Here is a 22,500-nt window from a genome sequence, read left to right on the forward strand (position 1 = left end):
AAATTATCTTAAAATATTGAAGAAAAAATACGTCAAAAAAACGAGAACGACAGTCACATTTTATTCCTCCCTTCCCTCCAGTCCACCGGGAGGTACTCAGTCACGAACCTTCTTAGGCGCCTCGATCGTCAACACTCCGTCGGGCGAGAGAGTCGAGCCGACCATGTCCATCATCACGTCTTCAGGTAGGCGGTACTTCCTGTAGAGACGGAGGGAGTGGGAGTAGGAGTGGTAGTTGTAGTGGGGGTTGTAATGGTAGGGGTAGGGGTAGTAGGAATAGAAGTTGAAATAGTAAAAGTTATGGGTGTAGTTGTAGGAACAGCAGTTGGAATATTAGTATTGGGTTTAGTTGTAGTAGGAATAGTAGTTGAAATAGGAATTGTAGTAGAAGTTGTAGGGACTGTAGTTGGAATATTAGTAGTGTGGATGTACTTGTAGTAGTTGTAAATGTGAGAATTGTAGGAGCAGTAGTTGAAACAGTAGTAGCGGGTATACTTGTAGTAGGATTTATAATGGTAGTAGTAGTAGGAACAGTAGTTGAAATAGTAATGGTAGTGGATGGAATTGTAGGAACAGTAGTTAAAATAATACTAGTAGTGGTGCAGTTGAAGTAGGAGTTAAACTATTACTGCAGCTGCGATTACAGTAATATTGATAAATCTAGTGATGATAACAGTAATAATGACAATGACAAAAATAGCAAGAATGATAATAATATCTAATTATAAAATGATCCTGATCGTAATAGCGATGGCGATAATAGTCACAATAATAACAAGTCATTATAACTATCATCATAATAATGATAGCAACAGCAATAGTAACAATAACAATCAAAACAAGTACAACAGTAATAACAACCAAAACTAGTACAACAGTAACAGCAACAACCCTTGACTTCAGCGCCTTCTCTTACCTGAGGAAATGCCTCGAGATGGACCCGTGCTCGTCCGCCCTCTCCTCGTGCTTCCCCTCGACCTCCACCACGCCCTCGACCACCCGCACCTTCAGTTCGTCGGGCGTGAACTGCTGCACGTCAAGGCACATCTGCGTTCAAGGCAGCTGCGTCAGAGGGCGTGGTTTTTGCGTCGTGGTGACGTGATGGGTAATGTGTTTGGGTGTTATTTTGTGTGTGTTTTGTGTCGTGTGTGTTTGTGTGTGTTTTGTGTCGTGTATGTGTGCGTTGTGTCGTGTATGTGTGTGTGTGTTGTGTCGTGTCGTGTATGTGTGTGTGTTTTGTGTCGTGTATATGTGTGTGTGTTTTGTGTCGTATATGTGTGTGTGTTTTGTGTCGTGTATGTATGTGTGTGTTTCATGTCGTGTGTGTGTGTGTACGTGTTTTGTGTCGTGTATGTGTGTGTATGTGTTTTGTGTCGTGTATGTGTGTGTATGTGTTTTGTGTTGTGTATGTGTGTGTGTGTGCTCTGTTTTGTGTTGTGTCTGTATGCGTGTGTGCTTAAATTGTTCAAGAGTTTTTGCGAGTGATGCTTAGGTATCTTATTAATAATTAAGAAATGGTTCGGGTATTTTTATTATTATTATTATTATATTGTATTTGTGAATGAGTATGGACTCACTTGGCTACTTGCACATAAATGTTTGTATTCGCCAATTAACTGATAATCCGATTATACTTCCTCATCATGACCCCTCATCATCCCTCATTCCCCTCACTCCCTCCACTTTCCCTCACTTCCTCCTCACCATGAACTTGTCCTGATCCTGTGAGAGCTGCGACACGCCCGACCTCTCCTTCGGCGGCCTCCTGGATCGCATGTACAAGGACGAGCTCGGGACAGACACGTCTTCAGGAGCCATGGAAGCGCCGAAGTGCTGTGGGGGGGTAGGGGGATGGGGGAGAGAGAGAGAGACACATGGGGATGGTTATTCTTGATTTGTGATTGAGGTGCATAGTGTTGTGAATTATGATTGTTGTGTTTTGTGGTTGGTAGGGAGGTGGAAGGGGGGAGAAAGAGAGAGAGAGAGAGAGAGGGGGGGGGTGAGGGAGAGGGAGGAAGAAGGAGAGAGAGGGGGGTGAGAGGGAGAGGGAGGAAGAAGGAGAGAGGGAGGGAGGGAGAAAGGGAGAGAGGGGGGAGAGGGGAGGAGAAAGAGAGAGGAAGGGAGGCGATACAGTGAGGGAGAGGAAAGATGAAGGAGAAGGAGAAAGAGAGAGAGAAGGAGAAACAAAGAGAGATAGATAGAGAGAGAAACAAAGATGTTTTATGTATGTATATACAGCATGCATGTATTCATATAAATACCTTTCATGAAACACAGCAGATACTAAAACCTAGACCTAAACGAGATAAAAAAAAAAAAAAAAAAAAAATCACTCAACGTAACCCAGCATGCACCCCTTCCCTCCCCTCTCCCTCTTCCCCTCCCCCATTGCAACCCAAAGCCACCCCTCCCCCTCCCCCTCCCCCATGCAACTGAATAAGCCCTCTCAACCCCCCTCCCCCTCCCCCCTCATTGCAACCCAAAGCCACCCCTCCCCTCCCCCCATGCAACTGAATAAGCCCTCTCAACCCCCCTCCCTCTCCCCCTTCCCCCCATTGCAACCCAAAGCCACCCCTCCCCCTCCCCTTCCCCTCATTGCAACCCAAAGCCACCCCTCCCCCTCCCCCATGCAACTGAATAAGCCCTCTCAACCTCCCTCCCTCTCCCCTTCCCCCTCATTGCAACCCAAAGCCCCTCCTCCTCCCCCTCCCCCTCATTGCAACCCAAAGCCACCCCTCCCCCTCCCCCATGCAATTGAATAAGCCCTCTCAACCCCCCCCTCCCCCTTCCCCCTCATTGCAACCCAAAGCCACCCCTCCCCCTCCCCTTCCTCCTCATTGCAACCCAAAGCCACCTCCCCTCCCCCATGCAACTGAATAAGCCCTCTCAACCCCCCTCCTCCTCCCCTTCCCCCTCATTGCAACCCAAAGCCCCTCCTCCCCCTCCCCCTCATTGCAACCCAAAGCCACCCCTCCCCCTCCCCCATGCAATTGAATAAGCCCTCTCAACCCCCCTCCCCTCCCCCTTCCCCCTCATTGCAACCCAAAGCCACCCCTCCCCCTCCCCTTCCCCCTCATTGCAACCCAAAGCCACCCCTCCCCCTCCCCCATGCAACTGAATAAGCCCTCTCAACCCCCCTCCCCTCCCCTTCCCCCTCACTGCAACCCAAAGCCCCTCCTCCTCCCCTCCCCCTCATTGCAACCCAAAGCCACCCCTCCCCCCCCCCCATGCAACTGAATAAGCCCCCTCCACCCCCCTCCCCCCTTCCCCCTCATTGCAACCCAAAGCCACCCCTCCCCCTCCCCTTCCCCCTCATTGCAACCCAAAGCCACCCCTCCCCCTCCCCCTTCCCCCTCATTGCAACCCAAAGCCACCCCTCCCCCTTCCCTTCCCCCTCATTGCAAGCCAAAGCCCCTCCTTCTCCCCCTCCCCCTCACTGCAACCCAAAGCCACCTAAAAGCCGTCATCGCCACACACTTGGTCCTTCACCTGGTCGAAGAGCCTGGACGGCCGCTCGAAGACATCTTGGCGCCTCTCCCGTTCGCCGAAGATGTCTCGGTCGGAGAAGATATCTCGGAAGAACGGGTCGCGGTCCCTGAAGAAGGGGTCGCGGTACATCATGGGGATCTGGCGGGACATTTCCTGTGGGCGGGAGGGTGGAGAGGGTGAGTTGTTGTGGGCGGGAGGTTGGAGAGGGTGAGTTGTTGTGGGCGGGAGGGTGGAGAGGGTGAGTTGTTGTGGGCGGGAGGGTGGAGAGGGTGAGTTGTTGTGGGCGGGAGGGTGGAGAGGGTGAGTTGTTGTGGGCGGGAGGGTGGAGAGGGTGAGTTGTTGTGGGCGGGAGGGTGGAGAGGGGGAGTTGTGAGGGTGAGTTGTGAAGGTGAGTCGTGAAGGTGAGTCGTGGAGGTGAGTCGTGGAGGTGAGTCGTGAAGGTGAGTTGTGAGGGTGAGTCGTGAAGGTGAGTTGTAAGGGTGAGTTGTGAAGGTGAATTGTGAGGGTGAGTCGTGAAGGTGAGTTGTGAAGGTGAGTCGTGAGGGTGATTGAGAGAAAGAGGAATAGGTTTCTGTGGGTGGGAGGTAAAAGTGGTTGTTTGAGTTGGAGGCTGAAAGAGTGGAAGAGGTTTCCATGGGTGGAAGAATGAGAGGTGGGGAGGGGGAGACAGAGAAAGTGGAGTAGGTTCCTGCGTGTGGGAGGAAAGAGACTGAAAGAGTGGAATAGTTTTTGTGGGTGGAAAAAATGAGAGGTTGGGGGGAGACTGAGAGAAAGTCGAATAGGTTTCTGTGGGTGGAAGAATGAGAGAGTGAGTGCCTGTTCGTTTCTGCTGGTGGGAGGAAAGAGTGGGTGAATTTAAGATAGAGAGTAGAATGTTTCTTTGGGTGGAAGAATGAGAGCGTGAGTTGTGAGGGTGATTGAGAGAAAGTGGAATAGGTTCTTGTGGGTGGGAGGAAAGAGACTGGAAGAGTAGGAAAGGTGGGGGAAAAGAGACTGAGAGAAAGTGGAATAGGTTTCTGTGGGTGGGAGGAAAGAGACTGAAAAGTGGAAGAGGTTGGGGGAGAGAGACAGAGAAAGTGGAATAGGTTTCTGTGGGTGGGAGGAAAGAGACTGAAAAGTGGAACAGGTGGGGGGGAAGAGAGACTAAGAGAAAGTGGAATAGGTTCATGTGGGTGGGAGGAAAGAGACTGAAAAAAGTGGAAGAGGTGGGGGAAAAGAGACAGAGAGAAAGTGGAATAGGTTTCTGTGGGTGGAAGGGTGAGAGGGTGAGTATGAGGTAGACTGAAAAAGTGGAAGAGGTGGGGGGGGAAAAGAGACTGAGAGAAAGTGGAATAGGTTCATGTGGGTGGGAGGAAAGAGGTGGGGGAAGAGAGATTGAGAGAAAGTGGAATAGATTTCTGTGGGTGGGTGGAAAGAAACTGAAAAAGTGGAATAGGTGGAGGGAAAGAGACTAAGAGAAAGTGGAATAGGTTCATGTGGGTGGGAGGAAAGAGACTGAAAAAGTGAAATAGGTTTCTGTGGGAAAGAAACTGAAAAAGTGGAAGAGGTGGGGAAAAGAGACTGAGAGAAAGTGAAATAGGTTTCTGTGGGTGGGAGGAAAGAAACTGAAAAAGTGGAAGAGGTGGGGGAAAAGAGACTGAGAGAAAGTGGAATAAGATCCTGTGGGTGGGAGGAAAGAGACTGAAGAAAGTGAAAGAGGTGGGGGAAAAGAGACTAAGAGAAAGTGGAATAGGTTTCTGTGGGTGGAAGGGTGAGAGGGTGAGTGTGAAGGAGACTGAAACAGTGTATGGCTTACCCCAATTAAGAGCACCCCGGTATGCGCTAAATCAACTGCCTATAGATAGCTATTCGTTGCATAGACAATTATTGTTATGAAGTGCGAAACGCCAAGAACGGTATTGCATTAGCCTCAAGATAAAAAGTTTAATTTAATAAATTAATAATCAATAAGAAGTTTAATAATCAATTACTGTAATTACTATTAATCACTGATTAATTGTAATTTGAATTATAGATGAATTGGAGAATGTAGACTGCAGACTCGATATGTAAGTAATACATTTGAAGTTGTCTGAAATGGCCGCGAAATATGAAGATTCCGCGAAAGAGAAATAGACTCATTTTCCTATCACTGGGTCACTGCTAAAAGGGAACTGTTGTTTTTATCTATTTTTTTTTTTCAAAGTGGTCCACTTTGCCTTATATAACAAAATATTAGTTTTGAACGCCTAGCTATTAGAAATATATATATATATATATATATATATATATATATATATATATATATATGTGTGTGTGTGTGTGTGTGTGTGTGTGTGTGTGTGTGTGTGTGTGTGTGTGTGTGTGTGTGTGTGTGTGTGTGTGCGTGCGTGTGTGTGTGTATGAGTAAGTGTATGCACACACACACACATATACACACACATACACACACACACGTATATTTGAATGTATGTGCTGCATATTCCGAAGGACCAAACACAGCCTCATCTTCGCACATCTTGGCTCTCCTCCTCCTCCTCCTCCGCTTCCTCCTCCTCCTCCTCCTCCTCCTCCTCCTCCTCCTCCTCCTCCTCCTCCTCCTCGGCCTCTCAGCCCCACTTGTAAGACGTTTACCCCCCCCCCCCCCGCGAGATGAATAGCTTTCGTCTCCTTTGACACTCTGATGAGCAATCTCACGCTGTCGACAAGACACTCGGTACAAGTTACGTCATTTTCGTGAACGTAACATCAGCAGTTCCGTCTCATTGTGGTATGTGACAGCATTGCGAAATGACTCTTATTGCAGCTGGTCACACGTCACGCACCCTTTGGCTTGTCAGTCACGCGTCACGCATCTCACTTTCTGAACGTCACATTTCTCATCTCTTTGCCATGTCTGTTCCACGTAACACGTCGCATGTCACACGTCTCGCCTTCTACACGTCACATTTTACACGTCACACTCCTCACCTTCCGTATACCACACGTCACGCATCTCACCTTCCTCACGTCACATTTTACACGTCACACTCCTCACCTTCGGTACACCACACGTCACGCATCTCACCTTCCTCACGTCACATTTTACACGTCACACTCCTCACCTTCCGTACACCACACGTCACGCATCTCACCTTCCTCACGTCACATTTTACACGTCACACACCTCACCTTCCGTACACCACACGTCACGCATCTCACCTTCCTCACGTCACATTTTACGCGTCACACACCTCACCTTCCGTACACCACACGTCACGGATCTCACCTTCCTCACGTCACATTTTACGCGTCACACTCCTCACTTTCCGTACACCACATCTCACCTTCCTCACGTCACATTTTACCCGTCACACACCTCACCTTCCGTACACCACACGTCACGCATCTCACCTTCCTCACGTCACATTTTACGCGTCACACACCTTACCTTCCGTACACCACACGTCACGCATCTCACCTTCCTCACGTCACATTCCTCACCTTCCGTACACCACATCTCACCTTCCTCACGTCACATTTTACCCGTCACACACCTCACCTTCCGTACACCACACGTCACGCATCTCACCTTCCTCACGTCACATTTTACCCGTCACACACCTCACCTTCTGCACGTAACACAGGGACACGTAACGGAGGAGGTGGCGGAGAGGGCCACAGCAGGGGCAGCGCAAGAGGGGAGATGCCTTGGCACTGTGGCACTGCCGGGAAGGCTGCGTAAAATTAAAGGGAGGGAAAGTTGGGTGGGTGGGTGAGAGGCGGAAACGGGGGGGGGGGGGGTGTCGTGGAGGGGGAGAAGGGGGTGGGCGAGAGGGGGGAGAAGGGGGAGGAGGGGTGACGTGGAGGGGGTGGGCGAGAGGGGGGGGTGATGAGGAAGGGGAGAAGAGGGGGGGGGTTATGAGGAAGGGGAGAAGGGGGGGGGGGGTGATGAGGAAGGGGAGAAGGGGGGGATGATGATGAGGAGAAGGGGGCGAGAGGGGGAGAAGAGGGAGGTGTGACGTGGAAGGGGAGAAAGGGGGTGTGCGCGAGGTGAACAGATGGGGGAATAATTGGAAGGGGAAATGGGGTGTGAGAGAGAGAAGGAAAAAGGGGAAATGATGCGTGAGGAGAAGGAGGGAAAATAGGGGGGAATGTAAGCTGTGAAGGATTTTAAAGTATAAGGAAAGCGAGGGAAAGGGGGGGGGTGGAGGGGGTAAGAAAACAGATGGGAAGGGGTAATGGGGGAAGGGGGAGGAGGAGGGGTGAGATAAGGGGGGTAAATCATGGCCATCGACTAGAAGCTTCTACAGCTCTCTTACCTGTACGGCTGGGTATTTGTGTGATGTAAGAGAGAGGAGGGAGGGAGATGGAGAAAGAGAGAGGAAGAGAGAGAGAGAAAGAGAGAGAGAGAGAGAGAGAGAGAGAGAGAGAGAGAGACAGAGAGAGAGAGAGAGAGAGAGAGAGAGAGAGAGAGAGAGAGACAGAGAAAGCGAAGTGAAACATTCACATGTCTATTTATCTTTCCGCCTCTCTATCTATCCGTCAATCTATCTACCTATCTACCCATCTATATACTATCTATCTAACTACCCATCTATCTATCTATCCGCCAATCTATTAATCTACCATATACCTAACCACCCATTATCGACTTCTCTATCTACCAATCTAATTATCTACCATATATCTAACCACCCTTTATCTACTTCTCTATCTACCAATCTATTTATCTACCATATATCTAACCACCCATTATCGACTTCTCTATCTACCAATTTATTAATCTACCATATACCTAACCACCCATTATCGACTTCTCTATCTCCCAATCTATTTATCTACCATATATCTAACCACCCATCCTCCTTTTCTCTATCTACCAATCTATTTATCTACTCATCTACTCCTTCCCGCCCGCTGTTACCCATAAGGAGGCGGCTGCACAAAAATAACCATATGTGGCCTTGTGCGCGGGCGTGTGGGCGGGGGAACGTGCTGAAAATGAAGGTATTTCTGTAGCTGAGGGAGGCGTGAGTCATGGGCGGGGTGGGGGGGGGGAAGGGGGTGGGTGGGGGTAGGCTGAGGGAAGGAGGTGGAGGGTGGGAGGGAAGGCTGAAGGAAGGAGGGGGATGGAGAGGAGGAAGAGTGGAGGGGGAGGGGAGGGAAGGTGGAGGTGAAGGGGAGGGAGAGGAGGAAGGGGAGGAAGGGGAGGGAGGGAAGGTGGAGGGGGGGAGGAGGAGAGGGAGGGGAGGGATGGGAGGGGAAGGTGGAGGGGAGGGAGGAAGGGAAGAGAAGGAGGGTGGAAGGGAGGAGAGGGATTGTAGGGAGAAATGGAAAGGAAAGGAAGGGAGGAGGAGAGGGAGGGAAGGGAGAAAAGAAAGGAAAGGAAGAGAGGGAAGAGAGGAGAGGAGGGAAGGTGGGACCAGAGAAGAGAGGGGAGGAGGAAAGGAAAGGAAAGACGGGGGATGAAGGAAAATGAGAGAAGAAGGGGAACTAGAGGCGAGGGGAGATGGAGAAGGTGAGAGGGAAGGGAGGGAAGAGAAGGAAAAGAAAGGAAAGGGAGGGAGAAGAGAGGGAGAAAGTGAGGGAGAAGAACAGAGGAGGATGGAGAAGGGTGGGAAGGGCAAGGATAAGATAATTAATAATAATGATGAAATAAAAACAATTGTAGTAATAACAAGGATGGGAATGATGAAAATAATGATTACTGAATATACTGTGATCATTATTACTTTCACTTTGTCATCATAATTATCCCTATTATCATTATTACCATTCTTCTTCTCATCATTACTATTACTATTATTATGTGTCAATATTATTATTATTTCATCATTATCATCATCATTATTATTGGTATAATCATTGTCATTATTGTTATTATTGTTATTATCATTATTACAATTTTTTCATTATTATTGCTATTACTATCAATTTTATTATTTTTATTTTTCATATTATCATCACCATTTTCATTATCATCATCATTAGTATTATTGTTATTATCATCATCATCATAATCATCTTGATCATCATCATAATCATTATTGTTATAATTACTGTTGTTGTTGATAACATTATTATCATTATCACCACTATTATTATTGTTACTATTGTTATCATTATCATTAGCAGTGGGATCAGTAGTAGTAGATGTATTACTATTATAATTATTATCTATATCATTTTCATTGTCATCATCCTTATCATTGATATTATTATCATTATCATTATTATCATCATTATCAGTATTATCATTGTTATTTTCATTATCAGCATTATCTTTATTAATGTCATTATTATTCATATCATTATCACTATGTCATTACCATTATCATTGTTATCATTATTATGATAATGATAATGATGATTATTACCATTATTATCATTATTCTATGATGAAAAATTATTATCATTATTATTGTTATCATTGTTATTATCATTATCATTATGGTTATTATGCTCATCATAATCGTTATCATGATGTTTATGATGCGCATCCATACCACTGTTGTAATCACCATTATCATCATCACCGTTATCATTGTTCTGTTATTCACTGCATTTTCACAACATCCGAACTAATTATACATACATTAGTACAAAAATCCTAATAACAGTTCTCTTTTGTATATGAGAAGCTCATAAATCACTAACAAACACTGGACTCTCAAAGATATCTTTAGAAGTGAAAGAAAAATGAAATTGCAGTTATGTCGTTGGAATGAAACGCAAGCCGGTAGTGATGTACGTGTCCTGTAATTTTGTAATATGATGTGTGATTTATTTTGAAGTTCTGGCTTTCATAGCGAGTGCAGGTCCAAAACGAAAATTAGATAATATATGCGATCATCTTCTATTAATGTCTTCGATCTTGTTTTGCCGAGTTGCAAGAATTAGCAATAATGAAAAGAACACATAGACAGAGAGAGAAAATGTGTATCATGTCTATAACCGAAGCAGGTTGAAAGTAAAAAAACAGATGGTATTCCATGTTTTTACTAAGGTTTTGATATACAGTTCGCAGGATGTGAAAAACATTTAAAGGAAAGTTATTTTCCACTTCCTCATATTGGGCAATTTCTATGCTGTTTCCGACAAAGAAGCATAAGCGTGAAATGCAACAAATACGAGCAGTGCGATACAAGAAACAGACATAAAGCTCTGAGCAGCAGCATAGGCAGAGGTAGACAATACTTCAGCATCATATAGTCCACATTAACATAAACACTGAAGTGACCTTAGCACTGCCATCATACAGTGCGCACCGGTTAAAACGTAACATAAACGCGACAATGTAGACAGCAAGTAAGCGAGACAAAGTAAGATCGAGATGCGTTAATTGCACAGCAGACAAGACGACAAACAACAACGATAGGATGTCCGATAATAAGCAGACAAGGAGAAGCAGAGGTTCGACAAAGCAAGCAGACGAAGAGCTTTTGGTGCTTGAGACAAACAGACTTCGAGAAGGACGTCGTGGTGGGCTAGACGGTGGTTAGCAGAAGGATTGGACATACTTCACGTGGAAAGGCTAGATCAGTAGATACTCGAGGAGTTGCCATGGCGTCTGTTTTGATGATCGTTCAGTGAAAGTATAACCGTCAAAATCATTATTTTCCATCCTTTTTTTGAAAATTGAAGAGATCAAAAGGATCGACCATATTCACAAAGCATCCGTAACTTTTGTGACGTCATCAAAATAAACCGCATGTACTTAAAAAAAATAAATAAAATAAAAAGAATCAGACGCCATGGCACCTCCTCTTGTCTGATCTTGCCTTTCTCATAAAACATTGTCAGTCAAAAACAGGAAGAGTCGATTTAACAGATATTATAAGGCGTTGGCGTCGAAGAGAGATGGATACAGAAAAAGACGGAAGCTTGGGCAGTGAACTTCAGCCAAAATAAAGCTGAAAAAATGTAAGCCTTCTTGAGGACATAAAAAGCCTCGGTGCGTCCAGTTTTAGGAAAAGAAATATTGGCAACTCAACCCCGCCTTCTGGAGAATTCCGATTCGCTTTGCCTCTCTTTTTAAATTTATCTTCTTACTGAATCATAATCATTTTACACTAAATACTCAAGTTTATGTATGTCTATTTTTTTGTAACTTTTACAAAGATTTTTTTTCTTTTCTTTTTTTTTACTTTACACCAATTTATCTCTCTTTTTCTTTTTCTTTTTCTCAGAGAAACGTCGAATCGGATTCCTCCATATTCTAGGGTGAGTTGCCAACTTGTCCCTTTTCTCAGATTAGACGGAATATTTAATTATCTTTTTTCTAGGTCACATATCAGGTGAATAATGAGGTTGAATGAGAAAGGTGACAAACAAATAATTCAAATGACTATGTGCTAGAAAGAAATAAGCAAAAAAAGTATTAATCAGAATTTATTAAAACATGTATCAACACAAAAACACATACTATTTACAACAAAAATAAACCTGTTAAAGATATCAGGGAAGCTTCATTCATCAATAAAAGAGCAAAATCATCCCTGGAATATGTAATAGCCACAAAAAATAGAATTATAGATACACAAATATATAGATACACATATACATAGATAGATAAATAGAGGGAGAAAGATAGAGAGAGAGGAGAGACACAAAGAGAAATTCACATCCAATTATCTATGACAACTAAACTCAGTTCAGATACACAAATACAACTGCCTTATTGCCATCACACCCAACCTCACAACCCCATCCCTACGAAACAACACAACCTACAACCTTTCAAACATCTACAACTACACTTCAGATCAAATACAACAACCTTTCAAACAAACAACGACAACTACACTTCAGATCAACACAGGACGACCAAATGAGGCAAATCGGATCCAGTTCTTGCAAGCAGATTTCCTCTCTCAAGCAGAATCGGACCTGGAAGCAACAGACATCACCATTTCCCCAAGGAAGGCACAGGCAGACACCGCCATGCCAGCCAGGAGTAGGAAGAACGCAGCCTGGGAAGGAGGAAAAAGGATAAATACGTAAGGATAAGACTAAAAGGCAGGAGGAGAATGAGGAGGAGGTCAAGGAAGTGGAGGAAGAGTAGGAGAAGGAAGAGGTTGAAGTGGAGGAAGAGTATGAGAAGGAAGAGGTTGAAGTGGAGGAAGAGTATGAGAAGGAAGAGTAGAAGGAGAAGGAAGAGGAGGAAGAGTAGAAGGAGAAGGAAGTGAAGGAAGAGTAGAAGAAGGAAGAGGAGGAAGATTAGAAGGAGAAGGAAGTGGAGGAAGAGTAGAGGGAGAAGGAAGAGTAGAAGGAGAAGGAAGTGGAGGAAGAGTTGAAGGAGAAGGAAGAGGAGGAAGAATAGGAGAAGAAGGAAGTGGAGGAAGAACAGAAGGAGAAGGAAGAGGTGGAGGAGCAGTAGAAGGAGAAGGAGGAGGTGGAGGAGGAGGAGTTCAAGAAGAGAAGATAAGAAGGGGGAGGAAGGGAAGGAAGAGCAAAATGAGAGAGAGGCAGATGAGGAGGGGACGGTGGAGGAAGCGGGGGAGGTGTTGGTATAGGAGGGGGAAGAGAGGAGGAAGAGGAGGGGAAAGAGATAAGTAGGAGGAGAGGAAAGAGATGAGGAGAAGGAGGGAGAAGAGTGTTACGAGGAGGAGGAGAAGGAGGGAGGGAGAGGAGGAGGGGGATAGAATTACGAGGAGGAGGAGGAGGGGGAGGGAGAAGGAGGAAGAGGAGAAGGAAAAGGAGGAGGAGGAGGAAGAAGAGGCAAGGCGAATTAGAGAGAGAAAGAAAAACAGGTAAAGAAACAGGAAGAGGAGAAAAGGAGTGTGCGGAAAGAGAGTAAGAGAAAATAAAGATTGACAAAAGAGAAACAAATATTTCATAACATCTATAAACACAACAATACAAAATAGAAGCTTAATTGAGGCTACAAAATACAACCATAACCCATCGAGACCCAAACGTAAACAAACCGTTACTGCACATAGGCCTATCTCCTTATTTCTCTTTCTTTTTTTATCTTATTCTTCATTATTCCACTTCCGCCCTTCGTCCCAACTTACCCGGAGGTGAAGGAGAGTGAGAGAATAATTCCCTTCCTTCTCTGCTTCTCCTTTCGCGCCTTTCTCTTTTCCCGCCACTTTCAGGATTTCTTCTTGGGCCCATTTGGTGATCATTCCCCCTTCGTTGATGCGAGCGAGCCTGGGAGGAGGAGGAAGGGAGAGGGAGGAGAATGAGGAGGAAGGGAGAGGGAGAAGGATGAGGAGGAAGGGAAAGGTAGAGTGGCAGGGAAAACGAGGAGGAGGAGGAGGAGGAGGTGGTGGTGGTGGTGGTGGTGGTGGTGGTGGTGGTGGTGGTGGTGGAGGAGGTGGAGGAGGTGGTGGAGGAGGTGGTGGTGGTGGTGGTGGAGGAGGAGGAGGAGGAGGTGGTGGAGGAGGTGGTGGTGGCGGGTGGAGGAGGAGGAGGAGGTGGTGGCGGGTGGAGGTGGAGGTGGTGGAGGAGGTGGTGGAGAAGGAGGAGGAGGAGGGAGAGGAGAAGAAGAAGAAGGAGGAGGAGGAAAAGGAGGGAAGGAGATATGGAGCAGTAGAGGAAGAAGGGAGAAAGAAAAAGAGAGGAAAAAATATAAAATTGAATAAGAGTCATAAATATTGTGGAAATTGAAACTACAGTGCAAGTATGATGAGGATGGTGATGGTGACAGATGAGTCTGATGAAGAACAACAATGGTGATAATCCATTATTCAATTATCATTATAACGATGAATTATCAGTGATGATAATAAAGGGTAATAATCCATTATTCAGTTATCATTATAACAATGAATTATAAATTATAATAATAAAAGTATAATAGAAATACAAAAATATGAACACTGATGATAATTACACAAACGTCTTTACAACCCAAATTAACCTACAAATTGTGCTTCACGAACGAACTCTTAAATCATCATCAGAAAAATAATCTTATTAATTCTAACAGGAATGATGAAAAAAGGGAATAACTATAATAATGACTAAATAATGATTGAAAAAAATAATAAAGGACAAGGGAAGTAACATTAAAAAGGAAATGGCATCTTAATAAGACTTCATCTTTCACTCTTTCCCTTTAAGGCTATTCTACACGAACAACAAAAACGAGAGAGAGAGAGAGAGAGTGAGGGAGGGAGGGAGGGAGAGAGAGAGAGAGAGAGAGAGAGAGAGAGAGAGAGAGAGAGAGAGAGAGAGAGAGAGAGAGAGAGAGAGAGAGAGAGAGAGAGAGAGAGAGAGATAGAGAGAGAGATAGAGAGAGAGAGAGAGAGAGAGAGAGAGCCAGACAGACAGAGAAACAGACAGACAGAGAAACAGACCGAGAGAGAGAGAGAGAGAGAGAAAGAGAAAGACCGAGAGAGAGAGAGAGAGAGACAGACGGAGAGTGAGCAAGCGAGAGAACGAGAGAAAGACCAAGAGAGCGAAAGAACGATCGTCATAAAGAGAAGAGAAAGAGAAAAAGAAAGAAAGAAGGAAAAAGCCACACACAATAAAAAAAAAGATAAATGAATACCAAAGCACACCAGGCACTCTCCAGACGATGCAAGGACAACATCATCCTCGGTGCCATCCAGGAGACTGAGTGCCAGACTGAGTGCCAGGGAACTATAAAAAGACTGTGGACTGTTCAGCATCGCAAACATTATCATTATGTTCTTCTTCTTTATTTCTTTTACTCTTCTTATCTTTTTCGTGATATGATAATGGTAGCAACAGTATTACTACTACTATTATCATTATTATAATATCATTATTATCATTACCATTAACATCAATATAAGTAATAGTAGTAGTAGGAATAGTAGTGATAACAATAGTAGTAGTAGCAGTAGTAATATTAATAGATGTAGTAGTAGTAATAGTAGATGTAGCAGTAGTAGTAGTGGTGGTATTAGTATTAGTAGTGGTGTGTGTGGTAGTAGTAGTTGTAGTAGTAGTAGTAGTGGTAGTAATAGTAGTACTAGTTGTTGTTGTAATAGTAGTAGTAGTAATAATAGTACTTGTAGTAGTAGTAGTAGTAGTGGTGGCAGTAAAGGTAGTAATACTAATAGTAGTAGCAGTAGTAGTAATAGTAGTAGTTGTTGTTGTAATGGTAGTAGTGGTAATAATAGTACTTGTAGTAGTAGTAGTGGTAGTTAAGGTAGTAGTACTAATAGTAGTAGCAGTAGTAGTAATAATAGTAGTAGTAGTAGCAGCAGCAGTAGTTGTATCTGTTGTCATATCACAGTGAAACAACAAACAAGCAAAGCCATGTGCATATCTCTTGGTTGAGGTGTCTCCTGTCACTCTCACTTCTTCACTCTTATCTCCTCTTCTTCAACGAAACTCGAGCCAAAGTTTACCTCCTTCTTGTTTTATTTCTTCTTTTTATTCTCATTATTATTTCTTCTTCTTTATCTTTACCATCATCATATTTTCTTCTTCTTTTTCTTCTCATTATTATTTCTTCTTCTTTATCTTTATCAATTTTCTTCTTTATTTTTCTTCCACTTCTATTTCCTTGTTCCTCCTATGCTTCCTTTTCCTTCTTTTTCTAGTTATAATGCTTTTTCTTCTTCCTTTTTCTCTTTCATTTTATTTTTCATCTTATTCTTTTTTTCGTTTGCCTCATCATAAACTTCCTTTACTTCTTCTTTTCGTCCTACTCCTTTTCCTTCCTCTTACATATTATACATTGTAAAACCATTGTAATGAATAACCAGTGTAAATTGGAAATAAAGATTATCATCACTATTATCATTATTATCATTATCATCATTACTTTCATTACTATCATCATTATTATAATCATTACTTTCATTACTATCATCATAAGTATAATCATTACTTTTATTATCATTATAATTATCAATTTCATTATTATCATCATAATTATAATCATTACGTTTATTATCATTATAATTATTAATTTCTTTATACTTTCATTATCATTACAATTATTAATATCTTCTTTTCTACATATATTGCATAACTTCCAAACGAGCACTTGTCATACACACAATATGCTTGTCAAGGCAACAGTAAACAGGAAAGAAGTTCTCGTATATTACATTTGTTTGGATATTATATTTATTATCATTAAAATTTTATGATTATCATTAATATATATTTTTAGAGCGTTTTTCTTGTGGTCGGATCAGCAGTCATTTTGCGTTCGTGTAGAATAACCCATATATACGTTCACGGCGCCCCCCCAAAAAAAAATAATAATAACGATAAAAATATAATAAATATAATAAATAAACAATACCAAAAATAATAATAACGTTAAAAATTAAATAAATAAAATACACGTATAAACAATATAGATAACTAATCGAAGAAAGAGAAATAAAACCTACATAGCAACCCCCCTTCTCAACACACTTAGACCCAAACACAAACAATAAACAATATAAATAACAAAAAAACGAATAATAATAAATAATAACCAAACAACAAACAATATAAATAACTAAATAACCGAATAATAATAAATAATAACCAAACAACAAACATTATAAATAACTAAACGAAGAAAGAAAAAGAAAACTCACTTAACCCCAAACAAAGGAACGACGCCGAATCCCTTACATGACATCAAAGACAATAACGATAAAAAAAACAAAATAAATAAAACATATGAATAAACAATATAAATAACTATCATAAACAAACGAATAAACAATATAAATAACTACCACAAACACCAAAACAAAAGAACGTCGCCGAATCCCTTCCACGACATCAAAGACAATAACGATAAAAAACAAAATAAATAAAACAAGCAAATAAAATAAATAAAACAAACGAATAAACAATATAAATAACTATCACAAACACCAAAACAAAAGAACGACGCCGAATCCCTTACATGACATCAAAGACAATAACGATAAAAAATAAAATAAACAAAACAGACGAATAAACAATATAAATAACTATCATAAACAAACGAATAAACACTATAAATAACAATCACAAACACCAAAACAAAAGAACGACGCCGAATCCCTTACATGACGTCAAATATGGGCTTGAACGGAGCGCCGGAGAAGCACGCGATCCCATAACCGTGCGGATAAAAGGAATCGCGTCCCATATGGTAGCGCCCTCTGCCTCGAACCGCTGCTCGAATCTCTGCGTTCAGTTGGGAGTTGATGAGGACGAATTTCTCCGATAAAACCTTTTAAAAGAGAGAAAGGAGGTGATATGAGGACGAATTTCTCCTATAAAACCTATAAATAAGAGATAAGGGGACGAATTTATCTGATAAAACCTTTTGAAAGAGAAAAGGTGATATGAGGACGAATTTCTCCGATAAAACCTTTTAAACAGAGAAATGAGGAGATATGAGGTCGAATTTCTCCGATAAAACCTTTTAAAAGAGAAATAAGGAGATATGAGGACGAATTTATTTGAAAAAAACTTTTAAAAGAGAGATAAGGATATGAGGATGAATTTCTCCTATAAAACAAAAGATAAGGACGAATTTATTTGATAAAACCTTTTAAAAGAGAGAAATAAGGAGATATGAAAACGAATTTATTTTATTTATTTTAAGAGAGAGAAATAAGGTGATAGGAAGAATTTATTTGATAAAACCTTTAAAAAGAGAGAAATAAAGTGATATGACGAATTTCTGCAATAAAACCTACAAAAAAAGATAAGGAGAGATAAGGGCACGAATTTCTGCAATAAAACCTCTTAAAAACAAAGATAAGGAGAGATAGGATAAATTTCTCCGACAAAACCTTCAAGAAAAGAGAGATAAGGACACATGAGAACAAATGTCTCCAATAAATGACTAAAATAATAATAATAATAATATTAATAATAATAATAATGATAATAATGAATAAATAAATAAATAAAATAATAACAAATAAATAAATAAAATAAATAAATAAACAAGTAAATAAATAAATAAACAAGTAAATAAATAAATAAAATAAATAAATAAACAAGTAAATAAATAAATAAACAAGTAAATAAATAAATGAATAAATAAAATAATAATAATAGATAAATAAATGAATAAATAAAATAATAATAATAGATAAATAAATAGAATAAGATAAAAAAGTGAGATAAGGGAATGTTGGGATGGAGAAAGCGGGAGGTAGAAAGACTACTGGATAAAGTAGGAGGCAGATCAGATAAACAGATCGGGAGAAAAAGTTAAAAAGAGGAAAAGAAAATGTAAAAGAATGACAGGAAATGAAAATGTTTTAATCTTAAACTCTCTCTCTCTTTCTCTTTCTCTCTGTCTCTGTCTCTGTCTGTTTCTCTCTTTCTCTGTCTCTCTCTCTCCCTCTCCCTCCCTCTCTCCCTCTCTCTCTCAATATATTCTCCCATCTTATCTAATCAGACAGTAACCTACAAGTTACAAGTATAGAGTACCAATAACCTTATCAAATCCTTCTTCGGGGGTTTTCAGAAGGCTTTCCTCGCCGTCAAAGAGATCCCAAACCTCTTTATAGATCCCCGACTCCGCGTACTGGAAAAAAAGAAGAAGAATTACGTCACTTATACATTGCTTCCTTATATTTCACAACTAATGACGTATCATGTGAGGGATTTCTCATAAATTGTGTTAATTTTATTCGATTACTGTTTCGAAACATGTTTTATGATGCAATTTTTTTTTGCACGGAATTGCATATCAAATAAGTATATTTGATTATTTATAGTAATCATAAAGTACGCTAGTGAGAAGAGAGAGAGAGAGAGAGAGAGAGAGAGAGAGAGAGAGAGAGAGAGAGAGAGAGAGAGAGAGAAAGAGAAAGAGAAAGAGAAAGAGAAAGAGAAAGAGAGACAGAGATAGAGAGAAAGAGAAAGAGAAAGAGCAAAAGAGAGAAAGTAAGAGAAAGAGAAAGAAAAATAGAGAGAGAGAGAAAGAAAGAGAAAGAGAAAGAAAAAGAAAGAGAGAGAAAGAAAGAAAGAAAAAGAAAGAGAAAAAGAAAGAGACAGAGAGAAAAGAAATATAATAAAAACAGACAAAAACCTCAGTAAGTAAGAGAGCCAAAAAACAAAACAACAACAACAAACCCCTCAAACCAACCAAAAACCCACCCACCCACCGATAGAACGAACGAGAACAGCCTCCACTCACCCTGAACAGGAACTCCGTGCTGGACGCCCTCAGAGTACCGACTTTGAACCCTTCTTCAGCCGCGGGAGGGAGGTCCTCGAGGGTGTCCAGGGGCTTCTCGAACGCAGGGATAGCCAGCACCGCCGTCAGGGTCCCCGAGTACATGGCTGAGGCGCAGAGGGAGGGAGGGAGGGAGGGAGGAAACGATGGTGATGAAAAAAATACTGATGATTGTGATAATGATAAAAAAATATATATATATTGATAATTGTGATAATGATAAAAAATATATATATTGATAATAGTGATAATGATAAAAAAATACTGATAATTGTGATAATGATAAAAAAATATATATTGATAATTGTGATAATGATAAAAAAATATATATTGATAATTGTGATAATGATAAAAATATATATATTGATAATTGTGATAATGATAAAAAATACTGATAATTGTGATAATGATAAAAATACTGATAGTTATAATTGTGATAATGATAAAAATACTGATAGTTATAATTGTGATAATGATAAAAATACTGATAGTTATAATTGTGATAATGATAAAAATACTGATAGTTATGATAATTGTGATAATGATAAAATATACTGATAACTATGATAATTGTGATAATGATGAAAAATACTGATAGTTATGATAATTGTGATAATAATAAAAAATACTGATAGTTATGATAATTGTGATAATAATTATATCACTACCAGTACTGCTAATAATAAGATAAACAACGAAAGCAATGATATAATTATCATCACTGTTATCAACATCGTTATTTTTGTAAATGACTTAAAGGAGTATAAGTATCAAATGTCAGTGCCATTGGTTATGATTTTCCTCCAAAAATCAATAACTGATACCCATGCAGATTTTGTGCACAGACACGCACAAAAACACAACACAAACACACACACACACACACAAACAAACACACACACACAAACATAAACACACACAAAAACAAACACACACACAAACATAAACACACACACAAACACACACACAAAAACAAACACACACACAAATATAAACACACACACAAACACACAAGCACACACAAAACACACACACAAAACACAAACACACACACACACACAAAAACACAAACACACACACACACACACAAACAGCCTAATTCCCTTTCCTATCATTCCCCTTCCAAGACGCCTAAAGACCCCACACAAAAAGACCCCCAAGAAACCGAAGCACCTCCTCACCGTAGATATTATAGCAGTAGAAATACCAGAAGACAAAGATGAAGCGCAACGGCCACCTGTCCGCCTGCAGGAGGTTCCCCTGGACGACGAGGCTCCGGAACAGGCTGAAGACCGAAGCCTGGAGCGAAGGGCGCGGCTTGGCCTCCTCCAGGTACCGCTCCGTGGCCCAGGCGGAGGCGCTCACCAGCGGACCTACGACCACGCTGGAGAGGACGATGCAGACCCATACCTTGGGGGGAGGAAGGGGGAGGGTTGTCTAACTTTGTTCTGTATGTTTTTTTTTTTTTTTTTTTTTTTTTTGTATTCGCTGTCTCTGCCTCTCTTTCTCTCTCTCTCTCTGCCTCTCTTTCTCTCTTTCTCTCTCTCTCTCTTTCTCTTCCCCCTTCTCCTTCACTGGTTCTCTCTCTCTCTCCTTGGTTGCCTGGGCTCTCTGTCTCTCTGTCTCTCTGTCTCTCTCTCTCTCTCTCTCTCTCTCTCTCTCTCTCTCTCTTTCTCTCTCTCTCCACTCTCTACTCTTTCTATCTCTCTCCACTCTCTACTCTCTCTCACCTTTCTTATCCTTAGTCTTACCTTCCCTTTTTTCTTCTCTTCCTTCCTGCCTTCCTCCTACATATCTCCTCTTCCTGTTATTTCCTGACATATCATCATGTCCCCCTCATTTCCCCTCATTTCCCCCTTCTTACCAGCCAAGAGAAGGGCCAGAACACAGCCATGGACCTGTCTCTCTCCTCAGGCGCCCTCGAGACCAGCGTGAGAGCCTCCAGCCAATAAGGAGCCGTGAAGTCCACTACGGTCTCGCGTGTTTCTGGGTCGTAGTAACGAAAGGGTTAAAAAAAAAAGGCATGAATGGGTAGGTTGTTGGGTTTGTGAATGAGTGGGTGGGTGGGTGGTTGGATGGATAGGTGGGTGGGTGGTTGGATAGGTGGGTGGGTGGTTGGATGGTTGGATGGATAGGTGGGTGGGTGGGTGGTTGGATGGATAGGTGGGTGGGTGGGTGGTTGGATGGATAGGTGGGTGGATGGAATGAATGAGTAAATTAACTGGTGGATGAATGAACGAGAGGGTGGATGGATGAATTTATGAAGTAATGAATGAGTGAATAGATGAATGGACGAATGGGTTAGGAGAAGGACTATTGGATTTGTCAATGAATGGATGGATGGATAGATTGTTGTATCTATGAATAAATACGTGGATGGATGAATGAATGGACGGATTGTTAGATCCATGACTGACTGGGTGAATGGGTGCGTTATTGAATTGAATAATGAAAGAATGAATGACGGACTACACTATTAAACTACTACTTTCAATGTACAACGTAGATATATTGGCGGTTGGTATACTGAACTGATCAGTAAACGATCGAGAGACCAATTATTGTTATCATATTCCTTTTACCGAATTTTCCAACGAAAGAGGTAATGGATTAGATAATTACCGAATGCCTGAGATATATTCGTAAATCTACTAATTTATGAATGCGCGTACATACATATGAACATATAATTTAATCTATTAAGAAATTAAATTATTTCTTGACATCATCAACGAATGAATGCACTAGATACATTACAGTCAGTCTAATACAATAACAAGTAAATGCATTACCGACTGTGTATCGTACACACACACACACACACACACACACACACACACACACACACACACACACACACATATATATATATATATATATATATATATATATATATGTGTGTGTGTGTGTGTGTGTGTGTGTGTGTG

The 22,500-nt window shown here is 41.6% G+C and overlaps 2 protein-coding genes across 2 annotated transcripts in view; both read right to left on the bottom strand.

The window, feature by feature from the left end:
* Window positions 1–7,189, bottom strand: part of LOC113827261 (alpha-crystallin A chain) — an 8,810-nt gene extending 1,621 nt beyond the window's left edge. The window contains exons 1-5 of the mRNA XM_027380158.2: window positions 7,077–7,189; window positions 3,490–3,642; window positions 1,705–1,833; window positions 917–1,047; window positions 109–199 (exon numbers count right to left, since the gene is read on the bottom strand). Of these exons, the coding sequence (XP_027235959.1) occupies window positions 109–199; window positions 917–1,047; window positions 1,705–1,833; window positions 3,490–3,639 (501 nt within the window). The 5' untranslated portion in view covers window positions 3,640–3,642; window positions 7,077–7,189. The remainder of the gene's footprint in view (window positions 1–108; window positions 200–916; window positions 1,048–1,704; window positions 1,834–3,489; window positions 3,643–7,076) is intronic.
* Window positions 7,190–10,535: 3,346 nt separating this feature from the next.
* LOC138866318 (probable glutamate receptor) overlaps window positions 10,536–22,500 on the bottom strand; it is an 18,097-nt gene continuing 6,132 nt past the window's right edge. The window contains exons 8-14 of the mRNA XM_070138796.1: window positions 21,438–21,559; window positions 20,755–20,983; window positions 19,535–19,680; window positions 18,830–18,919; window positions 17,439–17,605; window positions 13,470–13,608; window positions 10,536–12,422 (exon numbers count right to left, since the gene is read on the bottom strand). Of these exons, the coding sequence (XP_069994897.1) occupies window positions 12,324–12,422; window positions 13,470–13,608; window positions 17,439–17,605; window positions 18,830–18,919; window positions 19,535–19,680; window positions 20,755–20,983; window positions 21,438–21,559 (992 nt within the window). The 3' untranslated portion in view covers window positions 10,536–12,323. The remainder of the gene's footprint in view (window positions 12,423–13,469; window positions 13,609–17,438; window positions 17,606–18,829; window positions 18,920–19,534; window positions 19,681–20,754; window positions 20,984–21,437; window positions 21,560–22,500) is intronic.

This window comes from Penaeus vannamei, chromosome 25 (genome assembly GCF_042767895.1).
Source record: "Penaeus vannamei isolate JL-2024 chromosome 25, ASM4276789v1, whole genome shotgun sequence".
NCBI classification, from domain to species: Eukaryota; Metazoa; Arthropoda; class Malacostraca; order Decapoda; family Penaeidae; genus Penaeus; species Penaeus vannamei.